The 24,781-nt window shown below is 58.4% G+C and overlaps 1 protein-coding gene across 1 annotated transcript in view; it reads left to right on the forward strand.

Moving 5' to 3' along the window:
• The first annotated feature begins 1,386 nt into the window (after nucleotides 1-1,386).
• Nucleotides 1,387-24,781, forward strand: part of VAV1 (vav guanine nucleotide exchange factor 1) — a 32,571-nt gene continuing 9,176 nt past the window's right edge. Inside the window, exons 1-16 of the mRNA XM_054051779.1 lie at nucleotides 1,387-1,590; nucleotides 2,555-2,671; nucleotides 2,756-2,814; nucleotides 4,554-4,619; nucleotides 6,306-6,414; nucleotides 7,836-7,925; nucleotides 9,993-10,061; nucleotides 11,677-11,783; nucleotides 15,176-15,272; nucleotides 15,662-15,757; nucleotides 17,056-17,124; nucleotides 18,255-18,341; nucleotides 19,291-19,376; nucleotides 21,591-21,723; nucleotides 23,619-23,728; nucleotides 23,840-23,941. Of these exons, the coding sequence (XP_053907754.1) occupies nucleotides 1,387-1,590; nucleotides 2,555-2,671; nucleotides 2,756-2,814; nucleotides 4,554-4,619; nucleotides 6,306-6,414; nucleotides 7,836-7,925; nucleotides 9,993-10,061; nucleotides 11,677-11,783; nucleotides 15,176-15,272; nucleotides 15,662-15,757; nucleotides 17,056-17,124; nucleotides 18,255-18,341; nucleotides 19,291-19,376; nucleotides 21,591-21,723; nucleotides 23,619-23,728; nucleotides 23,840-23,941 (1,601 nt within the window). The remainder of the gene's footprint in view (nucleotides 1,591-2,554; nucleotides 2,672-2,755; nucleotides 2,815-4,553; nucleotides 4,620-6,305; nucleotides 6,415-7,835; nucleotides 7,926-9,992; nucleotides 10,062-11,676; nucleotides 11,784-15,175; nucleotides 15,273-15,661; nucleotides 15,758-17,055; nucleotides 17,125-18,254; nucleotides 18,342-19,290; nucleotides 19,377-21,590; nucleotides 21,724-23,618; nucleotides 23,729-23,839; nucleotides 23,942-24,781) is intronic.

Raw genomic sequence — 24,781 nt, forward strand, 5'->3', positions numbered from 1 at the left:
GCGGTGGTGGGAAGGAGACCAACATCAACCGCTTCTCACCTCCGGCGGCTGCGCCGTGGGGCCCCATCGCCACCGGTTCCTCCCCAGACGTGGTGGTTCCTGGGGGAGGAAAGGTCCCTGTTGCTATAAGAGGCTCCTCAGAAGCGGCCAAGGTCTCAGCTCCATCAACTCCTCAGCAGAAGACATCCCAACGAGGCTTCACCTCCATCAGTTCCTCACCAAACGCGGTCCCGCCGAGGCCTCACTGCTGTCAGAACCTCATCAGATGTGGCTCCATTGAAGGACTTCACCTCCTACTTCTCCTCCCCAGAAGTGCTGCCACCAAGACCCATCTCCACTGGCTACTCCACAGAAGACATCCCACCAGGGCTTTTTCTCCATCGACTCCTTCTCAGGAGCATTCGCAGCAGAATCTCATCTCCATCATCTCCTTCCCAGACGAGATCCCAGCAGGACCTCATCTCCATCAGTTCCTCCCCAGACGAGATCCCAGCAGGACCTCCTCTCCATCAGTTCCTCCCCAGACGAGATCCCAGCAGGACCTCATCTCCATCAGTCCCTCCAGCAGACACCATCCTGCCAGGACCTCATCTCCATCAGCTCCTCCCCAGACGTGATCCCAGCAGGACCTCCTCTCCATCAGTTCCTCCAGCAGACACCATCCTGCCAGGACCTCTTCTCCATCAGCTCCTCACCAGAAGTGATCCCACCAGGACACCATCTCCATCAGCTCCTCCCCAGAAGTGATCCCACCAGGACACCATCTCCATTGGCTCCTCCCCAGACGAGATCCCAGCAGGACACCATCTCCATCGGCTCCTCCAGCAGACACCATCCCACCAGGACGCCATCTCCATCGGCTCCTCCACAGAAGTAATCCCCCCAAGCCCTCATCTCCATCAGCTCCTCCCCAGACGTGATCCCACCAGGACGCCATCTCCATCGGCTCCTCCAGTAGACACCATCCCACCAGGACGCCATCTCCATCGGTTCCTCCACAGAAGTAATCCCCCCAAGCCCTCATCTCCATCAGCTCCTCCCCAGACGTGATCCCACCAGGACGCCATCTCCATCGGCTCCTCCAGTAGACACCATCCCACCAGGACGCCATCTCCATCGGTTCCTCCACAGAAGTAATCCCCCCAAGCCCTCATCTCCATCAGCTCCTCCCCAGACGTGATCCCACCAGGACGCCATCTCCATCGGCTCCTCCAGTAGACACCATCCCACCAGGACACCATCTCCATCGGTTCCTCCACAGAAGTAATCCCACCAAGCCCTCATCTCCATCAGCTCCTCCCAGAAGCAGTCCCACCAGGACGCCATCTCCATCGGCTCCTCCGGTAGACCCCACCCCACCAGGATCTCCTCCAGGCGGCAGGTGCCATGGAAGCGTGGCGGCAATGTGCCCGCTGGCTGGTGGCCGCCCGCGTCCTGCCGGCAGGACACCGGGCGAGCAGCCCTGAAGGACAAGTGTGGGACCTGGCGCAGGCGTTGAGGGACGGGGTGTTGCTCTGCCACCTCCTCAACGCCCTCCTGCCCCGCGCCGTACCCCCCCGAGACATCTGTCCTCGTCCCCAGATGTCACAGGTGCGACCAAATGTCCCATCGGGAGTGGTGGTGGTGGTGGTCAATACCATTTAGAGGAGGATCTGCCCTGGGGTGGGGCAACCGGTGGGGTTGGGAATGACGATGACGGTGACAGGGCTGGTGAGAAGGAGGGTGATGGCAGTGATGGTGGGGACAACGGTGGGGACGGTGACAGTGGGGATGACGGTGACAATGATGAGGGAATGAGGGTGATGACAATGGGGTGGTGGCAATGAGGATGGGGACAATGGTGGTGGTGGTGGTGACGCCGGAGCCACGGGGGAAGATAAAGATGATGACAACAGGAGTGGTGGTGACAATGATGGATGGTGAAAGTGGGGGTGATGCGGTCACCGTCATCGTCACTGTCACCAAAAGGGATGATGTGGTGGCAATGGCAGCAAGGACAACGGTGGTGACAGCAGGGGTGACGGTGATGTCCACGGGGATGATGATGATGATGATGGTGACAATAGGGACGATGGTGACGATGGGGGGTGGTGGTACCCAATGCTGTTGACAATGGGTTGATGATGGTAGTGGTGACAATGATTGGGTGACAGTGATGGTGATGACGATGACGTTGGGCATGATGGAGGTGACAGTGATGGTGATGACGATGACGTTGGGCATGATGGAGGTGACTATGATGGTGCCAATGGGGACGACGATGGTGCCAGCGACCACGGCGGTGACAATGACCACGACCACAATAATGATGGTGACGATAGCGCCACTGAGGGTAACAGTGATGACGTTGGTGACGTTGATAATGGAGGTGACAGTGACAATGATAGCGTTGGTGACAGAGATGATGGGGTGACAGTATCAGCGGTGTTGAGGATGGTGGTCACAAACGGAGCAAGAGGATGGGGTTGATGGTGCTGATGGGGACGACAGCGGTGGTGACAAAGATGGTGATGGTGGGGGTGCTGATGGGGTGACGGTGACGGTGCCACCACAGTTCTTGTGCCTGAGGAACATCCGCACCTTCCTGACTGCCTGCACCGACAAGTTTGGGCTCCCCAAGCACCGGCTCTTCGGCGCCTTCGACCTCTTTGACGTCCAGGATTTCGGCAAGGTGGGACCCAGGCGTCCAGGTCAGAGCAGGGGGTGACACCACCTCCCACCTTCTCCCTCTCAATGTCCCCCTCTCTGTCCCCAGGTGATTGACACCCTCTCAGCGCTCTCCTGGACCCCAATTGCCCAGAGCAAAGGCTTCACGTGAGTGCAAGGGATCCAGATGTTTGGGCCCTGAGGGTCCCAGTTGTCCAGTCCCCAAGCCACCCAAATGTCTGCTCCCCAAGGGATCCAGATGTCTGGTCCCCAAGGGATCCAGATGTTTGGTCCCCAAGGGACCCAGGTGTCTGTTCCCCAAGGGATCCAGATGTTTGGTCCCCAAGGGACCCAGGTGTCTGTTCCCCAAGGGATCCAGATGTTTGGTCCCCAAGGGACCCAGGTGTCTGTTCCCCAAGGGATCCAGATGTTTGGTCCCCAAAGGACCCAGGTGCCTGTTCCCCAAGGGATCCAGATGTTTGGTCCCCAAAGGACCCAGGTGCCTGCTCCCCAAGGGATGCAGATGTTTGGTCCCCAAGGGACCCAGGTGCCTGCTCCCCAAGGGATCCAGATGTTTGGTCCCCAAAGGATCCAGATGTTTGGTCCCCAAAGGATCCAGGTGCCTGGTCCCCAAGGGATGCAGATGTTTGGTCCCCAAAGAATCCAGATGTTTGGTCCCCAAAGGATCCAGTTGCCTGCTCCCCAAGGGATGCAGATGTTTGGTTCCCAAGGGATGCAGGTGTCTGCTCCCCAAGGGATCCAGATGTTTGGTTCCCAAGGGATCCAGATGTTTGGTCCCCAAGGGATCCTGGTGCCTGCTCCCCAAGGGATGCAGGTGTCTGCTCCCCAAGGGATCCAGATGTTTGGTTCCCAAGGGATCCAGATGTTTGGTCCCCAAAGGATCCAGGTGCCTGCTCCCCAAGGGATCCAGATGTTTGGTCCCCAAAGGATCCAGGTGCCTGGTCCCCAAGGGATGCAGATGTTTGGTTCCCAAGGGATCCAGATGTTTGGTCCCCAAAGGATCCTGGTGCCTGCTCCCCAAGGGATCCAGATGTTTGGTCCCCAAGGGATGCAGATGTTTGGTCCCCGAAGGATCCAGATGTTTGGTCCCCAAGGGATCCAGGTGCCTGTTCTCCAAGGGATGCAGATGTTTGGTTCCGAAGGGATCCAGAAGTTTGGTCACCAAGAGACCCAGGTGCCTGCTCCCCAAGGGATCCAGATGTTTGGTCCCCAAGGGACCCAGGTGTCTGTTCCCCAAGGGATCCAGATGTTTGGTCCCCAAAGGATCCAGGTGCCTGGTCCCCAAGGGATCCAGATGTTTGGTCCCCAAGGGACCCAGGTGCCTGCTCCCCAAGGGATCCAGATGTTTGGTCCCCAAGGGACCCAGGTGCCTGCTCCCCAAGGGATCCAGATGTTTGGTCCCCAAAGGATCCAGATGTTCAGTTCTCAAGGTACCCAGGGGTCCGGTCCCCGAGGGCTGGTCCATGAACAACCCGTGTGTTTGGTCCCTCAGGGATCCAGATGTTTGGTCCCCAAAGGACCCAGGTGCCTGTTCCCCAAGGGATCCAGATGTTTGGTCCCCAAGGGATCCAGATGTTTGGTCACCAAGGGACCCAGGTGCCTTGTCCCCAAGGGATGCAGATGTTTGGTCCCCAAAGGATCCAGATGTTTGGTCCCCAAAGGATCCAGGTGCCTGGTCCCCAAGGGATGCAGATGTTTGGTCCCCAAAGAATCCAGATGTTTGGTCCCCAAAGGATCCAGGTGCCTGCTCCCCAAGGGATCCAGATGTTTGGTCCCCAAAGGATCCTGGTGCCTGCTCCCCAAGGGATCCAGATGTTTGGTCCCCAAGGGATCCAGATGTTTGGTCCCCGAAGGATCCAGGCTGGTTTTGCCCCCCCCCCCCCCAGGCCCTTCCCAACGGAGGAATGCGTGGGGGATGAGGACATCTACAGTGGCCTCTCTGACCTCATCGAGTGAGTTGGGGGGAGCGGCAGGGAGGTCCTGGGGGGTACCAGGGGGTGCCAGGGAGCCTTGGGGGGGCATTAGGGGGGGACTGGGGGCACATTAGGGGGGGGGCTTTAGGGGGGTGTTGGGAAGAACTGGGGGAATTGGGGGATAATGGGGAATTGGGGGGGTATTGGGGGGGTTGAGAAGTACTGCGTGAGTGCCAAGAGATATTGGGGGGGTGGTATTGGGGGGATAGGGGGGTTTAGTGGGGCGCGGGGGGCATTACGAAGGTATTGAGGGTCAGTAGGGGGGTATTTGGGGTCACGTGGGGGGGTAAGAAGGGGCATCAGGGGCGTAGCAGAGGTATTCGATGAGTACTTGGGTGTGTAAAGGGTTAATAAGGGCTATCGAGGGGGATTTGGGGGTATCAGAGGGGTATTGGGGGGCAATAGAGAGGTATGAGGGGGTACTGGGGAGCAACAGAGGGGCACGAAGGGGTACGGGAGGGCAATAGGGGGGTATTAAGGGTATTAGAGGGGTACTTGGGAGGTGTCGGGGGGCAAAAGAAGGTCCATGAGGGGTATTGGGGGAGAATAGAGGAGAATGAGGGACATCGGGGGGGGCAATAAAGGGCTATCAGGGGTATTACAGGGGTACCTGGGGGGGAATCGAGGGGTATCTGAGGTATTGGGAGGGGAATTGAGGGGTATCAAGAGTATCTGGGGGATACCTTGGGGTGATTGAGGGGTGCCTGAGGTACGGGGGGGGCAATTAAATGGTTTAAAAGGTATTAGAGGGGTATCAGTGGGGTAATAGAGGGGTATAAATTATATTAGAGGGGTAACTGTGGTATTGGGGGACAGTTAAGGGCTATCAAAGGGATTAGAGGGGTACCTGGGGGGCAATTAAGGGGGTTCTGAGGTAATGGGGGGCAATTAAGGGCTATCAAGGGTATTAGAGGGGTACCTGGGGAGCAATTAAGGGGGTTCTGAGGTAATGGGGGGCAATTAAGGGCTATCAAGGGTATTAGAGGGGTACCTGGGGGGCAATTGAGGGGGTTCTGGGGTAATGGGGGGCAATTAAGGGCTATCAAAGGGATTAGAGGGGTACCTGGGGGGCAACTGAGGGGTATCTGAGGTGATGGGGGGCAATTAAGGGTTATCAAGGGTATTAGAGGGGTACCTGGGGGGCAATTAAGGGGGTTCTGAGGTAATGGGGGGCAATTAAGGGTTATCAAGGGTATTAGAGGGGTACCTGGGGGGCAATTGAGGGTGTTCTGAGGTAATGGGGGGCAATTAAGGGCTATCAAGGGTATTAGAGGGGTACCTGGGGGGCAATTGAGGGGTGTCTGAGGTAATGGGGGGCAATTAAGGGCTATCAAGGGTATTAGAGGGGTACCTGGGGGGCAGTTGAGGGGTGTCTGAGGTAATGGGGGGCAATTAAGGGTTATCAAGGGTATTAGAGGGGTACCTGGGGGGCAATTGAGGGGGTTCTGAGGTAATGGGGGGCAATTAAGGGCTATCAAGGGTATTAGAGGGGTACCTGGGGGGGCAATTAAGGGGGTTCTGAGGTAATGGGGGGCAATTAAGGGCAATTGAGGCTATTAAAGGGGGTCTGGAGGAGAACTTGGGGGTATTTGGGGGTGGGGAGGCCCTGGGGGGTGGGGTGGGGGATATTGGGGTACAGGGGGGGTCCGGACTGTCCCCACGCAGTGACACAGCGGAGGAGGACGATGACCTCTACGACTGCGTCGAGGCCGAAGGGGACGACGGCGATGACATCTACGAGGACCTCATGAGGGTGGAGGTCCCACCGGCCACGGTGGGGACACCCCCCAATGTCTGGGGTCCCCCCCCCCCCCCAATATCTGTGTGTCCCCCCCCAATGTCTGGGTGTCCCCCAATATCTGGGTTGTGTCCCCCCCCATTTCTGTGTCCCTCTCCACATCTAGGACCCCCCCCCATTTCTGGGTGAGCCCCCCCCAATATCTGCCCCCCCCCCCAATGTCTGGGTGTCCCCCAATATCTGGGTTTTGTCTCCCCCCTATTTCTGTGTCCCTCTCCACATCTAGGACCCCCCCCCCCCATTTCTGGGTGCCTCCCTTATTTCTGGGTCCCCTTCAATATCTGGGACCCTCCCCTCAATATCTGTGTGTCCCCCCATTTCTGGGTTCCCCCCCCCCCAATATCTGAGTGTGCCCCCCCCCTTGGGTTCCCCCCGGTATTTGGGTCCCCCACTGTCTATGTCCCCCCTCAATGTCTGGGTCCCTCCCAATATCTGGGACCCCCCCACCCCCCCATTTCTGGGTGTCCCCCCCCATGTCTGGGATACCCTGCCTAATATTTGGGTCCCCTCCTCAAAGTCTGGGGACCCCCCCCAATGTCTGGGACCCCCCCAATGTCTGGGACCCCCCCCAATGTCTGGGACCCCCCCCCAATGTCTGGGGTTCCCCCCCCCAATTTCTGTGTCCCACCAATATCTGGGGGTCCCCTCAAATTCTGGGTCCTCCCCCCAATGTCTGGGACCCCCCCCAATGTCTGGGACCCCCCCCAATGTCTGGGGTTCCCCCCCCCAATTTCTGTGTCCCACCAATATCTGGGGGTCCCCCCAAATTCTGGGTCCTCCCCTCAAAGTCTGGGACCCCCCCCCTCCCCAATGTATGGGAACCCTCACTGTCTGGGGTTCCCCCCCCCCAATTTTTGTGTCCCCCTCTAATGTCTGGGTCCCCCTTAATGCCTGGGTCCCCCCCACTATTTCTGGGTGCCCCCCCACGTCTAGGTCCCTCTGTATGTCTGGGTCCCCCCAACCATTTCTGGGTCCCCCTCACCATTTTTGGGTGTCCCCCCCCTCAATGTCTGGGTCCCCCCCTAATCTCTGGGTCCCCCACCCCATATCTGGGACCCCTCCCAATATCTGTGTTCCCCCAAAGTCTGAGGGTCCCTCTCCCATTTCTGGGGGTGTTGCCCCCCCCCCCCCATTTCTGTGTCCCACTCATCTCTGGGTGTCCCCCCATAAAGTCTGGGTCCCCCCCACAATTTCTGGGTCCCCCCCCACCATTTTTGGGTGTCCCCCCCCTCAATGTCTGGGTCCCCCCCTCAATATCTGGGTGTCCCCCCCCTAATCTCTGGGTCCCCCACCCCGTATGTGGGACCCCCCCCAATATCTGTGTTCCCCCAAAGTCTGAGGATCCCTCCCCCATTTCTGGGGGTGTCCCCCCCCCCCCCATTTTGGTGTCCCCGCAGAAGGTGGGGTTGGACCGGAGGCTCTGCTGCCTCCAGGAGCTGAGGCAGACGGAGGAGAGGTACACGGAGACCCTCGAGTCCATCTGCCAGGTGGGGACATTGGGGACATTGGGGACACGGGGGAATATGGGGGGACATTGGGGACAGGCAGGGATTTGGGGGACACTGGGGACAAAGGGACATTGGGGACATTGGGGACATGGTGGGACACGGGGGAATATGGGGAATGGATTTGGGGGACATTGGGGACAAAAGGACATTGGGGACATTGGGGGACACGGGGGAATATGGGGAATGGGGGGACATTGGGGACAAAGGGACATTGGGGACATTGGAGACATTGGGGACATTGGGGACATTGGGGGACATGGGGGAATATGGGGAATGGGGGTACATTGGGGACAAAGGGACATTGGGGACACTGGGGACATTGGGGACATGGTGGGACACGGGGAAATACGGGGAATAGGGGGACATTGGGGACAAAGGGACATTGGAGACATTGGGGTCATTGTGGGACACGGGGGAATATGGGGAATGGATTTGGGGGACATTGGGGACAAAGGGACATTGGGGACAAAGGGACATTGGGGACATGAGGAACGTTGAGCACATGAGGGATTATGGGGGACATTGGGGACAAGGAGGGATGTTGGGGACATTGGGGGACACAGGGGAATATGGGGAATGGATTTGGGGGACATTGGGGACATGAGGAACATTGAGTACATGAGGGATTATGGGGGACATTGGGGACAAGGGGGAAAAGGGGGACAAGGAGGGACGTTGGGGACATTGGGGGACACGGGGGAATATGGGGAATGGGGGGACATTGGGGAAATAAGGGGACAAGGGGTGACGATGGGGACAAGAGGGACAATGAGGAATATGGGGAATGGGGGGACATCGGGGACATGCAGGGATTTGAGGGACATTGGGGACAAAGTGGGACATTGGGGACATGAGGAATGTTGAGTGCATGAGGGATTATGGGGGACATTGGGGACAAGGGGGAAAAAGGGGACAGGGAGGGACGTTGGGGACATTGGGGGACACGGGGGAGTATGGGGAATGGATTTGGGGGACGTTGGGGACAAAGGGACATTGGGGCCATGCAGGGATTTGGGGGACATTGAGGACAAAGGGGGACATTGGGGACATGAGGAATGTTGAGCACATGAGGGATTGTGGGTGACATTGGGGACAAGGGGACAAAGAGGGATGTTGGGGACATTGGGGGATACGGGAGAATATGGGGAATGGGGGGACATTGGGGACATGCAGGGATTTGGGGGACATTGAGGACAAAGGGGGACATTGGGGACATGAGGAACATTGAGTACATGAGGGATTATGGGGGACATTGGGGACAAGGGGGAAAAGGGGACAAGGAGGGACGTTGGGGACATGGTGGGACACGGGGGAATATGGGGAATGGGGGGACATTGGGGACATGCAGGGATTTGGGGGACATTGGGGACAAAGGGACATTGGGGACATTGGAGACATTGGGGATGTTGGGGGACACGGGGGAATATGGGGAATGGATTTGGGGGACATTGGGGACAAAGGGGGACATTGGGAACATGAGGAATGTTGAGCCCATGAGGGATTATGGGGGACATTGGGGACAAGGAGGGACATTGGGGACATTGGGGGACACAGGGGAATATGGGGAATGGATTTGGGGGACATTGGGGACAAAGGGACATTGGGGCCATGCAGGGATTATGGGGGACATTGGGGACAAGGAGGGATGTTGGGGACATTGGGGGACACAGGGGAATATGGGGAATGGGGGGAAATAAGGGGACATTGGGGTGACGATGGGGACAAGAGGGACAATGAGGAATATGGGGAATGGGGGACACTGGGGAAATAAGGGGACACGGGGACATTGGGGACACGGTACGATGTTGGGGACATGAGGGACTTTAGGGACATTGGGGGACACATGGGGGGAATGGGGGGACATTGGGGGACAGGGGGGACGTTAGGGACATGATGGGACATGGGGGAATGTGGGGACACTGGGGGACACTGGGGACAGAGATGGAGCTGGCGATGAAGGTGACAAGGGGACACTGGGACCGGGGCACGGGGAGGGGTTCCCCCAGTGCCCCCTCCCAGTGCTCCCAGTAACCCCAGTACCCACAGCACTTCCTGCGGCCGCTGCGGCACTTCCTGCAGCCGCAGGACCTGGAGAGCATCTTCATCAACATCGAGGTGACCCAGTGCTCCCAGTAACCCTCCCAGTGCTCCCAGTAACCCCTCCCAGTGCTCCCAGTAACCCCTCCCAGTAACCCCTCCCAGTAACCCCTCCCAGTGCTCCCAGTAACCCCTCCCAGTGCTCCCAGTAACCCCTCCCAGTAACCCCTCCCAGTGCTCCCAGTGACTGCATCTCCCCCAGCATCCCTTCCCAGTGCTCCCAGTAACCCCTCCCAGTAACCCCTCCCAGTAACCCCTCCCAGTGCTCCCAGTGACTGCATCTCCCCCAGCATCCCTTCCCAGTGCTCCCAGTAACCCCTCCCAGTGCTCCCAGTGACTGCATCTCCCCCAGCATCCCTTCCCAGTGCTCCCAGTAACCCCTCCCAGTAACCCCTCCCAGTGCTCCCAGTGACTGCATATCCCCCAGCATCCCTTCCCAGTGCTCCCAGTAACCCCTCCCAGTAACCCCTCCCAGTGCTCCCAGTGACTGCATCTCCCCCAGCATCCCTTCCCAGTGCTCCCAGTAACCCCTCCCAGTAACCCCTCCCAGTGCTCCCAGTGACTGCATATCCCCCAGCATCCCTTCCCAGTGCTCCGAGTAACCCCTCCCAGTAACCCCTCCCAGTGCTCCCAGTGACTGCATCTCCCCCAGCATCCCTTCCCAGTGCTCCCAGTAACCCCTCCCAGTGACTGCATACCCCCCAGTAACCCCTCCCAGTGCTCCCAGTAACTGTATATCTCCCAGGAACCCCTCCCAGGAACCCCTCCCAGTGCTCCCAGTAACTGCATATCCCCCAGTAACCCCTCCCAGTCCTCCCAGTAACTATATCCACAAGAAATCCCTCCCAGTGCTCCCAGTAACTGTATACCTCCCAGTAACTGTATAATTCCCAGTAACTCCTCCCAATAACTGCATATCTCCCAAGAAACCCCTCCCAGTGCTCCCAGTAACCCCTCCCCGTGCTCCCAGTAACCCCTCCCAGTGCTCCCAGTAACTGCGTATCTCCCAAGAAACCCCTCCCAGTGCTCCCAGTAACTGCATATCTCCCAGTAACCCCTCCCAGTGCTCCCAGTAACTGCATCTCCCCCAAGAAACCCCTCCCAGTGCTCCCAGTAACCCCTCCCAGTGCTCCCAGTAACGCCTCCCAGTGCTCCCAGTAACTGTATATCTCCCAGTAACCCCTCCCAGTGCTCCCAGTAACTGCATCTCCCCCAAGAAACCCCTCCCAGTGCTCCCAGTAACCCCTCCCAGTGCTCCCAGTAACTGCATCTCCCCCAGTAACCCCTCCCAGTGCTCCCAGTAACCCCTCCCAGTGCTCCCAGTAACTGCATATCTCCCAGTAACCCCTCCCAGTGCTCCCAGTAGCTGCATCTCCCCCAAGAAACCCCTCCCAGTGCTCCCAGTAACCCCTCCCAGTGCTCCCAGTAACTGCATATCTCCCAGTAACCCCTCCCAGTGCTCCCAGTAACCCCTCCCAGTGCTCCCAGTAACTGCATCTCCCCCAGTAACCCCTCCCAGTGTTCCCAGTAACTGCATATCCCCCAGACGCCCCTCCCAGTGCTCCCAGTAACCCCTCCCAGCTCTCCCAGTAGCTGTCCCAGTGCTCCCAGCAACCCCCCCCTCCCCTCCCAGGAGCTGCTGCAGCTGCACCGGCTCTTCCTGGTGGAGCTTCGAGGGGCGCTGGGGGGCACAGGGGGGGCGCGGGGGCTGCCCCCCCTTTTCCTCGCCTACAAGGAGAGGTGAGGGGCAGGGAGGGAGTTTGGGGGGGGTCCTGGAAGCAATGGGGGACGCTGGGGGGGGCGAGGGTCAGTGGGGACAATGGGGTGCATTGGGGGGCAATAAGGGTCAAAGGGAGGCAATAGGGGTCAATGGGGGGGTTCTGGGGTCAGTGGGGGTCAGTGGGGACAATGGGGTGCATGGGGGGCAATAAGGGTCAATAGGGGGGTTCTGGGGTCAGTGGGGGTCAGTGGGGGTCAGTGGGGGTCAGTGGAGACAATGGGGTGCCTTGGGGGGTAATAGGGGTGAGTGGGGGGGTTCTGGGGTCAATGGGGGTCAGTAGAGACAATGGGGTGCATTGGGGGGCAATAAGGGTCAAAGGGAGGCAATGGGGGTCAATGGGGGGATTCTGGGGTCAGTGGGGGTCAGTGGGGACAATGGGGTGCATTGGGGGGCAATAAGGGTCAGTGGGGGGGTTCTGGGGTCAATGAGGGTCAGTGGAGACAATGGGGTGCCTTGGGGGGTAATAGGGGTCAGTGGGGGGGTTCTGGGGTCAATGGGGGTCAGTAGGGACAATGGGGTGCATTGGGGGGTAATAAGGGTCAATGGGAGGCAATAGGGGTCAATGGGGGGCAATAGGGATCAATGAGGGGCAATGGGGACAATGGGGTGCATCGGGGCAATAAGGGCCAATGGGGGCAATGGGGACAATGGGGTGCATTGGGGGGCAATAAGGGTCAATGGGGGGGCAATAGGGGTCAATGGGAGTCAATGGGGCCAATGGGGGGCAATAGGGATCAATGGGGGTCAATGGGGACAATGGGGTGCATTGGGGCAATAAGGGTCAATGGGGGCAATGGGGACAATGGGGTGCATTGGGGGGCAATAAGGGTCAATGGGGGGGCAATAGGGGTCAATGGGGGGTTCTGGGAGCAATGGGAACAATGAGTGGGGGATCCTGGGGGCAATGGGGGGCAATGGGGAGCATTGGGAGCAATGGGAGCGTCAATGGGGGACAATGGGGGTCCTGGAAGACCCTGAGGAGGGGGGCAGGGGGTGTCCTGGAGGGTCCTGGGGGCAATGGGTGGAATTTAGGGTTCATTTGGGGGCAATAATGGGTCCATTTGGGGGCAGTTGGGGTGCATTTCAGGTCTGGGTTGGGTGTGACTTCAGGTCCATTTTGGGTCCAGTTCCACCCATTTCAGGTCCATTTTGGGTCCAATTCCACCCATTTCAGGTCCATTTTGGGTCCAGTTCCGCCCATTTCAGGTCCATTTTGGGTCCAGTTCCGCCCATTCCAGGTCCATTCTGGGTCCAGTTCCGCCCATTTCAGGTCCATTTTGGGTCCAGTTCCACCCATTTCAGGTCCATTTTGGGTCCAATTCCACCCATTTCAGGTCCATTTTGGGTCCAGTTCCACCCATTTCAGGTCCATTTTGGGTCCAATTCCACCCATTTCAGGTCCATTTCGGGCCCAGTTCCACCCATTTCAGGTCCATTTCGGGCCCAGTTCCACCCATTTCAGGTCCATTTTGGGCCCAGTTCCGCCCATTTCAGGTCCATTTCTGGTCCAGTTCCACCCATTTCAGGTCCATTTTGGGCCCAGTTCCACCCATTTCAGGTCCATTTTGGGTCCAATTCCACCCATTTCAGGTCCATTTTGGGTCCAGTTCCACCCATTTCAGGTCCATTTTGGGTCCAGTTCCACCCATTTCAGGTCCATTTTGGGCCCAGTTCCACCCATTTCAGGTCCATTTTGGGTCCAGTTCCACCCATTTCAGGTCCATTTTGGGTCCAGTTCCACCCATTTCAGGTCCATTTTGGGTCCAGTTCCACCCATTTCAGGTCCATTTTGGGTCCAGTTCCACCCATTTCAGGTCCATTTTGGGTCCAATTCCACCCATTTCAGGTCCATTTTGGGCCCAGTTCCACCCATTTCAGGTCCATTTTGGGTCCAATTCCACCCATTTCAGGTCCATTTTGGGCCCAGTTCCACCCATTTCAGGTCCATTTTGGGTCCAATTCCACCCATTTCAGGTCCATTTTGGGCCCAGTTCCGCCCATTCCAGGTCCATTCTGGGTCCAATTCCACCCATTCCAGGTCCATTTTGGGTCCAATTCCACCCATTTCAGGTCCATTTTGGGCCCAGTTCCACCCATTTCAGGTCCATTTTGGGTCCAATTCCACCCATTTCAGGTCCATTTCGGGCCCAGTTCCACCCATTTCAGGTCCATTTTGGGTCCAATTCCACCCATTTCAGGTCCATTTTGGGTCCAGTTCCCCCCATTCCAGGTCCATTTCTGGTCCAATTCCACCCATTTCAGGTCCATTTTGGGCCCAGTTCCACCCATTTCAGGTCCATTTTGGGTCCAATTCCACCCATTTCAGGTCCATTTTGGGCCCAGTTCCACCCATTTCAGGTCCATTTTGGGTCCAATTCCACCCATTTCAGGTCCATTTTGGGCCCAGTTCCACCCATTTCAGGTCCATTTTGGGTCCAATTCCACCCATTTCAGGTCCATTTTGGGCCCAGTTCCGCCCATTCCAGGTCCATTCTGGGTCCAATTCCACCCATTCCAGGTCCATTTTGGGTCCAATTCCACCCATTTCAGGTCCATTTTGGGCCCAGTTCCACCCATTTCAGGTCCATTTTGGGTCCAATTCCACCCATTTCAGGTCCATTTCGGGCCCAGTTCCACCCATTTCAGGTCCATTTTGGGTCCAATTCCACCCATTTCAGGTCCATTTTGGGTCCAGTTCCCCCCATTCCAGGTCCATTTCTGGTCCAATTCCACCCATTTCAGGTCCATTTTGGGCCCAGTTCCACCCATTTCAGGTCCATTTTGGGTCCAATTCCGCCCATTTCAGGTCCATTTTGGGCCCAGTTCCACCCATTTCAGGTCCATTTTGGGTCCAATTCCCCTCATTTCAGGTCCAACTTCAGGTCCATTTTTGGTCCAATTCCCCCCATTTTGGGTCCAATTCCACCCATTTCAGGTCCATTTTGGGTCCAATTCCCCTCATTTCAGGTCCATTTTGGGTCCAATTCCCCTCATTTCAGGTCCATTTTTGGTCCAATTCCCCCCAATTTGGGTCCAGTTCCACCCATTTCAGGTCCATTTTGGGTCCAGTTCCACCCATTTCAGGTCCATTTTGGGTCCAATTCCCCCCAGTTTGGGTCTAATTCCACCCATTTCAGGTCTAATTTTGGACAGATTTCAGCCACATTTTGGGTCAATTCTGTCCTTTTTGGGTTTAAAGTCATCTCCAATCCCATCTATTTGGGGCCGACTCCATTCTGGGTACAAATTGAGGTCCGTTTTGGTGTCTGCTGTGGTTTTGGCTCAGTTCGGGGCCGATCCCGGCCCCGTTTTGGGGGGATCCGGGTGGATTCGGGTGGTCTCCATCCCATAGGTTCCTGCTCTACGGCCGCTACTGCAGCCAGGTGGAAGCCGCCGCCCGGCGCCTTGACCAGCTCGCCACCAACACCGATCTCCGTATGAAGCTCCAGGTGGGGTCCGGCCACCGGGGTCCCCTCTTTGCTCCCCCAACTCCCCTTGAACCCCTCGATGTCCTCAACCCTCCCAGAACCTCCACCCACGACCTCTATTTGAAGGTGAAGGTGGGTCTGGACACCTGGTTCTCCTCCATGGGGACACCTTGACCCACCCTGGGACCCCCCTGGTGACCCTGGAACCCTCCCAGACCCTCAATGTCCCCTCCATCCCTCATGACCTTGTGTCCCCCCACGACCACTTTGACCCCTCCAGTCTCACGGTGACCCCCGTGTCCTCCAGACCTTCCCAACCCCCGTGACGCCAATGACCTCCCATGACCCTAATGACCCCCCATGACCCCCTGTGACCCCCTATGACCCTCATGACCTCCTGTGACCCCTAGGAGTGCTCCCAACGAGCCAACAATGGGCGCTTCTCCCTGAGGGACCTCCTGATGGTGCCCATGCAGCGGGTGCTCAAGTACCACCTCCTGCTCCAGGTCTGATGGCTGAGGGAACATCTGGGTCTTCTGGGGCACAGCTGGGTCCTCTGGGGATGGAGGGGGACACTTGGGGGGAGCATCTGGGTCCCTTGGGAATGGGGGGAATGTCTGGGTCCCCTAGATCCATCCTGGGTCCCCTGAGAACATCTGGGTCCCTTGGGTCCATCCTTGGTCCCTTGAGAACGTCTGGGTCCCTTAGGGACACCTGGGTCCCCTGAGAACATCTGGGTTCTGTGGGCAACACCTGGGTCCCCTGAGAACATCTGGGACCCATGGTGGACACCTGCCCCTCCTTATCTGGGTCCTGTGGGGAATACCTGGGTTCCTTGGAATCAGCCTGGGGCTCCTGAGCCCATCCTGGGGCTCCTGAGCACATCTGGGTCCTTTAGGGACACCTGAGTCCCCTGAGAACATCTGGGTCCTGTGGGGGCCACCTGGATTCTTTGAGGACATCTGGGTCCTCTGAGAACATCTGGGTCCCCTGGGGGACACTGGGGTTCCTTGGATCCATCCTGGGTCTCCTGAGCATCTTCTGGGTCCTTTAGGGACACCTGAGTCCCCTGAGAACATCTGGGTTCTGTTGGCAACACCTGGGTCCATCTTTGGTCCCTTGAGAACATCTGAGTCCCTTAGGGACACCTGGGTCCCCTGAGAACATCTGGGTCCTGTGGGGACACCTGGGCCCCTTGGGTCCATCCTTGGTCCCTTGAGAACATCTGGGTCCCTTGGGTCCATCCTTGGTCCCTTGAGAACATCTGGGTCCTGTGGGGACACCTGGGCCCCTTGGGTCCATCCTTGGTCCCTTGAGAGCATCTGAGTCTCTTAGGGACACCTGGGTCCCTTGAGAACATCTGGGTCCCTTAGGTCCATCCTTGGTCCCCTGAGAACATCTGGGTTCTGTGGGCAAAACCTGGGTCCCTTGGGTCCATCCTTGGTCCCTTGAGGACATCTGGGTCCCTTAGGGACACCTGAGTCCCTTGAGAACATCTGGATTCTGTGTGGACACCTGGATTCCTTGGGTTCATCCATGGTCCCTTAGGGACACCTGGGTTCCCTGAGAACATCTGGGTCCTGTGGGGACACCTGGGTCCCTTGGGTCCATCCTTGGTCCCTTGAGAACATCTGGGTCCCTTGGGTCCATCCTTGGTCCCTTGAGAACATCTGGGTCCCTTAGGGACACCTGGGTTTCCTGAGAACATCTGGGTCCCGTGGGGACACCTGGGTCCCTCGGGTCCATCCTGTGTCCCCTGGGACACCTCTGGGTCCCATGGGTCACCCCTGACGCTGCCCCCCAGGAGCTGGTGAAGTTGACCCCCGACCCGGCCGAGAGGGAGCGGCTGCGATCGGCGCTGGACGCCATGAGGGTGGGTTTGGGAGGTCCTGGGGTGCCTTGGAGGGCTCTTGAGGGGTTCATGGGGGGGTCTGAGAGGTCTTGGGGAGCTCCTGGGGGTCTTGAGGGATCTTGGGGGGGGCTCCTGGGCATCATGAGGGCATCTTGAGGGGATCTTGGGGGGCTTCTGGTGGTCCTGAGGGGATAAGGGAGGTCTTGGAGGGGATTGGGGGGTTCTGGAGGGCATGGGACGGGGCTAGGAGGTCTTGGAGAAGTTTTGGGGGGTGGTCCTAGGGGGATGGACTGCTCTGGGGGGGTTCTTGGGGGGCTCCTAGATGGTCTTGGAGGGTTCTGAGGTGTCTGGAGGCTTCTAGAGGTTCTTGGAGCAGTATTGGGTGATTGTGGGGTAGGGTTGGAGGAGCTCGGGAGGGTCTGGGGATCTTGGGGGGGTCCCGAGGGGTCTTGGGGGTCTCCTGGAGGTCTTGAGGATACCTTGAGGGGATCTTGGGGGGCTCTTGAGGAATCGTAGGGCGGATAAGGGGGGTCCTGGATGGTGTTTTGGGGGTTGTGGAGGGCAGGGAGGTGGTCCTAGAAGGTCTTGGAGAAGTTTGGGGAGGGTCTGGGGGTCTTGGAGGGTTCCCGGGGGTCTTAGGGGGTTCCCAGTAGGTTTGAGAGGGTCCAGGGGGGTCTTGGGGGGCTCCCAGTGGGTTCTGGGACATCCTGAGAGGTCCTGGTGTGCCTCGAAGGGGTCTTGGGGAGCTCCTGGGGGTTTTGACGGATCTTGAGGGGTTCTTAGAGGGTTCCTGAGGGTCTGTTGGGGGTTCCTGAAGGACTTAAGCGGCTCCCAGTGGCTTCTTGGGGGTCCTGGGAGGTTTTGGGGGGGCTCCTGGGGGTCTTGAGGAGTCTTGAGGGTGTCTTGGGGGCCTTCTGAGGTTCTCGGTGGGTTCCTGGGGGTCTTGAGGGTCTCCTGAAGGTCTTGAGGGTCTCCTGGAGGTCTTGGGAGACTTTGGGTGCTCCTGAGGGACAGGAGTTGGGGCTTGAGGAGAGTCCCTGAGGGTTTTGAGGGGGTCCCTTGAGGGTTTGGGGGTCCCTTGAGGGTTTGGGGGGTCCCTGGAGAGTTTGGGGGTCCCTGACCGCTCCCCCCTTCCCCCCCCCCCCCCCCAGGACCTGGCGCAGTGCGTGAATGAGGTCAAAAGGGACAACGAGACCCTCAAGCAGCTCACGAGCATCCAACTCTGCCTCCACAACATGGTGGGGGACCCCAAAACCCCTCTGACCCCCCCCACAGCTCCCCCTGCACCCCAAAACCTTCCCTGATCATCCTGAGCCTCCGGCTCTGCCTCCGTAACAAAGTGGGGACCCCTAGGAACCCCAAAACCCTCCAGGTGCCCCCAAACCCAACCTGAACCCCCCAAATCCAATCTGACCCCCTCAAACCCCTCTGACCCCCCCCACAGCTCCCCCTGCACCCCAAAACCTTCCCTGATCATCCTGAGCCTCCAGCTCTGCCTCCACAGCAAAGTGGGGACCCCTCTGTCCCCCCCAAACCCCTCCAGTTACCCCCAAAACCCTCCTGGTGGCCCCAAATCCAATCTGACCCCCCAAAACCCCTCCCTGACCACCCCCAAACCCCTCTCACCCCCCAAACTGCCCCCTTGCACCCCAAAACCCTCCCTGACTATCCTGAGCCTCCAGCTCTGCCTCCACAACAAAGTGGGGACCCCCTTGTCCTCCCAAAACCCCTCCAGGTGCCCCCCAAAACCCTCCAGGTGGCCCCAAAGCCCTTCTGGTGGCCTCAAATCCAATCTGACTCCCCCAAACTTCCCCCTTGCACCCCAAAACCCTCCCTGATCATCCTGAGCCTCCAGCTCTGCCTCCACAACAAAGTGGGGCCCCCACTGTCCCCCTGAAAACCCCTCCAGTTACCCCCAAAACCCCTCCTGGTGCCCCCAAACCCAACCTGACCCCCCAAATCCAATCTGAGCCCCCCAATCCCTCCCTGATCCCCCCCAAACCCCTCTGACCCCCCCAAACTGCCCCCCAAAACCCTCCCCGAGCTCCCTGAGCCTCCGGCTCTGCCTTCCCCAACAACGTGGGGACCCCCCCCAGGGCCCCCCCAAAGCCTCCTGAGATGCCCCAACCCCCTCCCCGGTGTCCCCCAATGTCCCCCCCCGTGTGACCCCCCCGGTGTCCCTCGCAGCCACAGTCCCTGGCGCAGTTCGGGCGCCCCAAGATCGATGGGGAGATGAAGGTCTCCAGCACTGAGCGGCGCTCCAAGGTGGACAGGTAGGGGGGGGTGAGGGACACCACGGGGACAGGGGGACATCCATGGGGACAGCCATGGGGACAGCCATGGGGACGTGGGAACACCATGAGAACATCCATGGGGACATCCATGGGGACATCCATGGAGAGGTGGGAACACCATGAGAACATGAGGGCATCCATGGGGACATACATGGGGACGTGGGAACACCACGAGGACATCCATGGGGACATCCATGGGGACGTGGGAACACCACAGGAACACGAGGACATCCATGGGGACATCCATGGGGACGTGGGAACACCATGAGAACATGAGGGCATCCATGGGGACATCCATGGGGACGTGGGAACACCATGAGAACATGAGGGCATCCATGGGGACATCCATGGGGACATCCATGGGGACGTGGGAACACCATGAGAACATGAGGGCATCCATGGGGACATCCATGGGGACATCCATGGGGATGTGGGAACACCATGAGAACATGAGGGCATCCATGGGGACGTGGGAACACCACAGGAACACAAGGACATCCATGGGGACATCCATGGGGACGTGGGAACACCATGAGGACGTCCATGGGGACATCCATGGGGACTTGGGAACACCACAGGAACATGAGGGCATCCATGGGGACATCCATGGGGACATCCATGGGGACGTGAGAACACCACGAGGACATCCATGGGGACATCCATGGGGACTTGGGAACACCACAGGAACATGAGGACATCCATGGGGACACCACAGGAACATGGTGACATCCATGGTGACATCCATGGTGACGTCCATGGGGACTTGGGAACACCACGGGAACATGAGGACATCCATAGGGACATCCATGGGGATGTGGGAACACCACGAGGACATCCATGGGGACATCCATGGGGACTTGGGAACACCATGGAAACATGAGGACATCCATGGGGACACCATGGGAACACGAGGACATCCATGGGGATACCACAGGAATATGGGGACATCACAGGAACATGGGCACATCCATGGGGACACGGGAACACCACAGGAACATGGGGACATCTATGGGGGCATGGGGACACCACAGGAACACGAGGACATCCATGGGGACACCACAGGAACATGGGGACATCTGTGGGGATGTGGGAACACCACAGGAACATAGGGACATCCATGGGGACACCACTCCATGGGGACACCACACCGTGGAGACACTGCAAGGACACCCACAGGGACATGGGGGCACCACAAGGACACTACGGGGACACCATGAGGTCGTTCATAGGGACATGGGAACACCACAGGGACATCATGGCAACGTCATGGAGACACCACGGGGATGTGGGGACACCACGGGGCACCACGGGGACACCACAGGGACACCATGGGGACATGGGGACACCACAGGGATGCCGTGGGGACACCACAGGGACGTCATGGGGATGTGGGGACACCACGGGGACACCACGGGGATGCCATGGGGACACGGGGACACCACAGGGATGCCATGGAGACACCATAGGGACATCATGGGGATGTGGGAACACCACGGGGACACCACGGGGACACCACAGGGACACCATGGGGACATGGTGACACCACAGGGATGCCGTGGAGACACCATAGGGACGTCATGGGGATGTGGGGACACCATGGGGACACCACGGGGACACCACGGGGACGTCATGGGGATGTGGGGACACCATAGGGACACCACGGGGACACCACAGGGACACCATGGGGACATGGGGACACCACAGGGATGCCATGGAGACACCACAGGGACGTCATGGGGATGTGGGGACACCACAGGGACACCACGGGGACACCACGGGGACGCCACGGGGACACCATGGGGACGTGGGGACACCACAGGGATGCCGTGGAGACACCATAGGGACGTCATGGGGATGTGGGGACACCACAGGGACATCATGGGGACATGGGGACACCACAGGGATGCCGTGGGGACACCACAGGGACGTCATGGGGATGTGGGGACACCATAGGGACACCACAGGGACGCCACGGGGACACCATGGGGACGCCATGGGGATGTGGGGACACCACAAGGACTTCATGGGGAAGTGGGAAGATGGGGATCTCCATGGGGTAAGGATGGGAACACAGGGACACCTTGGGGACATCCTTGTCACAGAGCAGGAGGCGGAGCAGAGGCCACTCCGGGGCTGTGGTGGAGACACCCCAAGGTGTGTGGTGGCCTTGGCCACCCCCCATCCCTGTCCCAGGTACGGGTTCCTCCTGGACAAGGCCCTGATCATCTGCAAGCGTCGTGGGGACTCCTACGAGACCAAAGACGTCGTGGACCTGCAGAGCCACCAACTGCGAGATGGTGACGTCGGCCCCCGTGATGGCAAGAAGGTACTCTGGGACCCACACGGTGGCTTCCCGAGGAACCCAGGTCTTCGGTCTCCTGGTGGTCCCAAGCATCCATGTTTCATGGATCCAATTCCATGGTGGACCTACAGAAGGCTGGTGGACTCCTATGTCCGCTTCCCTGTGGCTCCAGGTGTCTTCTTCTCAGTGAACCCAGGCATGTAGGTCTGGTGGATCCCATCATCCTGGTCCCTGGTGGACACAAGTGTCCATGTCTGGTGGATCCCATCATCCTTGGTGGACACAAGTGTCCATGTCTGGTGGATCCCATCATCCCTGGTGGACACAAGTGTCCGTGTCTGGTGGATCCCATCATCCTTGGTGGACACAAGTGTCCGTGTCTGGTGGATCCCATCCTCCTGGTCCCTGGTGGACACAAGTGTCCGTGTCTGGTGGATCCCATCATCCTGGTCCCTGGTGGACACAAGTGTCCATGTCTGGTGGATCCCATCATCCTTGGTGGACACAAGTGTCCATGTCTGGTGGATCCCATCATCCTTGGTGGACACAAATGTCCATGTCTGGTGGATCCCATCATCCTTGGTGGACACAAGTGTCCGTGTCTGGTGGATCCCATCCTCCTTGGTGGACACAAGTGTCCGTGTCTGGTGGATCCCATCATCCTTGGTGGACACAAATGTCCATGTCTGGTGGATCCCATCATCCCTGGTGGACACAAGTGTCCGTGTCTGGTGGATCCCATCATCCTTGGTGGACACAAATGTCCGTGTCTGGTGGATCCCATCATCCTTGGTGGACACAAGTGTCCGTGTCTGGTGGATCCCATCCTCCTTGGTGGACACAAGTGTCCATGTCTGGTGGATCCCATCATCCCTGGTGGACACAAGTGTCCGTGTCTGGTGGATCCCATCATCCTTGGTGGACACAAATGTCCGTGTCTGGTGGATCCCATCATCCTTGGTGGACACAAGTGTCCGTGTCTGGTGGATCCCATCATCCTTGGTGGACACAAGTGTCCATGTCTGGTGGATCCCATCATCCTTGGTGGACACAAGTGTCCGTGTCTGGTGGATCCCATCCTCCTTGGTGGACACAAGTGTCCGTGTCTGGTGGATCCCATCATCCTTGGTGGACACAAGTGTCCGTGTCTGGTGGATCCCATCATCCCTGGTGGACACAAGTGTCCGTGTCTGGTGGATCCCATCATCCCTGGTGGACACAAGTGTCCATGTCTGGTGGATCCCATCATCCTTGGTGGACACAAATGTCCGTGTCTGGTGGATCCCATCATCCTTGGTGGACACAAGTGTCCATGTCTGGTGGATCCCATCATCCTGGTCCCTGGTGGACACAAGTGTCCATGTCTGGTGGATCCCATCATCCTTGGTGGACACAAGTGTCCGTGTCTGGTGGATCCCATCACCCCTGGTGGACACAAGTGTCCATGTCTGGTGGATCCCATCATCCTTGGTGGACACAAGTGTCCGTGTCTGGTGGATCCCATCATCCTTGGTGGACACAAGTGTCCATGTCTGGTGGATCCCATCCTCCTTGGTGGACACAAGTGTCCATGTCTGGTGGATCCCATCATCCCTGGTGGACACAAGTGTCCATGTCTGGTGGATCCCATCATCCCTGGTGGACACAAGTGTCCGTGTCTGGTGGATCCCATCATCCTTGGTGGACACAAGTGTCCGTGTCTGGTGGATCCCATCATCCCTGGTGGACACAAGTGTCCATGTCTGGTGGATCCCATCATCCTTGGTGGACATAAGTGTCCATGTCTGGTGGATCCCATCATCCTTGGTGGACCCGTTGAAGCATGATGGCCTCAGGAATGAGGTTCCTGGTGGCCACAGCATCTGGGTGACTATGAACCCAGGTGTTGAGGCACCACTGAGCCCCACTCGTGTCCACAGTGGACCCACACCTTCCTGCTCATCGACACGGACGGGTTGACGGGCTACGAGCTCTTCTTCAAGACCCGTGAGCTGAAGAAGAAGTGGTTGGAGCAGTTCGAGATGGCCCTGTAGGTGCTCCTCCACCTTGGGCTGAGGGGACTTTCCCAACTGTGGGCTCGGTGGCCCCAGGGGAGGCCAATTTGTCCCCACCGGACTGAGGTCTCTCCACCTCTTGCCAGATCCAACATCTTCCCTGAGCACGCCCTGGCTGATGGACACGACTTCCAGATGTTCTCCTTCGAGGACACCACATCCTGCAGGGTCTGCCAGATGTTGCTGAGGTAGGACCCCAAAACGATGTCCCCCACTACCCTGGGAGACGATGGGTTGAACTGGGAGATGGGGTCGGTGGCTTCTGGGGGAAGGAGAGGCCATAGGGAGGGGACTGGAGGTGGGCTGAGGCCTTGATGGGCCAAACCCTTGGGTGAGTTGAGGCCAAGGTGGGTCAAGCCTTGGGTGGGTGAAGATCTGAGGTGGTTAAAGGAGAAGGTTGAATCTTGGGTGAGTTGAGGCCAAGGTGGGTCAAGCCTTGGGTGGGTGAAGATCTGAGGTGGTTAAAGGAGAAGGTTGAATCTTGGGTGAGTTGAGGCCAAGGTGGGTCAAGCCTTGGCTGGGTGAAGATCTGAGGTGGTAAAAGGAGAAGGTTGAATCTTGGGTAAGTTGAGGCCAAGGTGGGTCAAGGCTTGGGTGGGTGAAGATCTGAGGTGGTTAAAGGAGAAGGTTGAATCTTGGGTGAGTTGAGGCCAAAGTGGGTCAAGCCTTGGGTGGGTGAAGGTCTGAGGTGGTTAAAGGAGAAGGTTGAATCTTGGGTGAGTTGAGGCCAAGGTGGGTCAAGCCTTGGGTGGGTTGATGCCTGTGTGGGTCAAGGAGCTGACGGGTCAAGCCCTGAGTGGCTCCAACGAAGGTGAAGGATTGGGTGGAGGACAACCAGGTGGCTCAAGGCTTGGGTGGGGTGAGTCCTACGTGGGTTAAAACTGAGATAGGTTGACCTTGGTGGGCTCAAGGCCAACGTGGGCCAAGAACCTTCTGGGACAAGGACTGGGTGGACCCAAGGCCCAGGTGGATCTGGGATGGGGTCAGTCCAGGGTTGGCCAAGGGAGGTGGGTTGAGAGGTGTCCCCT

The sequence above is a fragment of the Cuculus canorus genome, chromosome 30 (genome assembly GCF_017976375.1).
Source record: "Cuculus canorus isolate bCucCan1 chromosome 30, bCucCan1.pri, whole genome shotgun sequence".
NCBI lineage: Eukaryota > Metazoa > Chordata > Aves > Cuculiformes > Cuculidae > Cuculus > Cuculus canorus.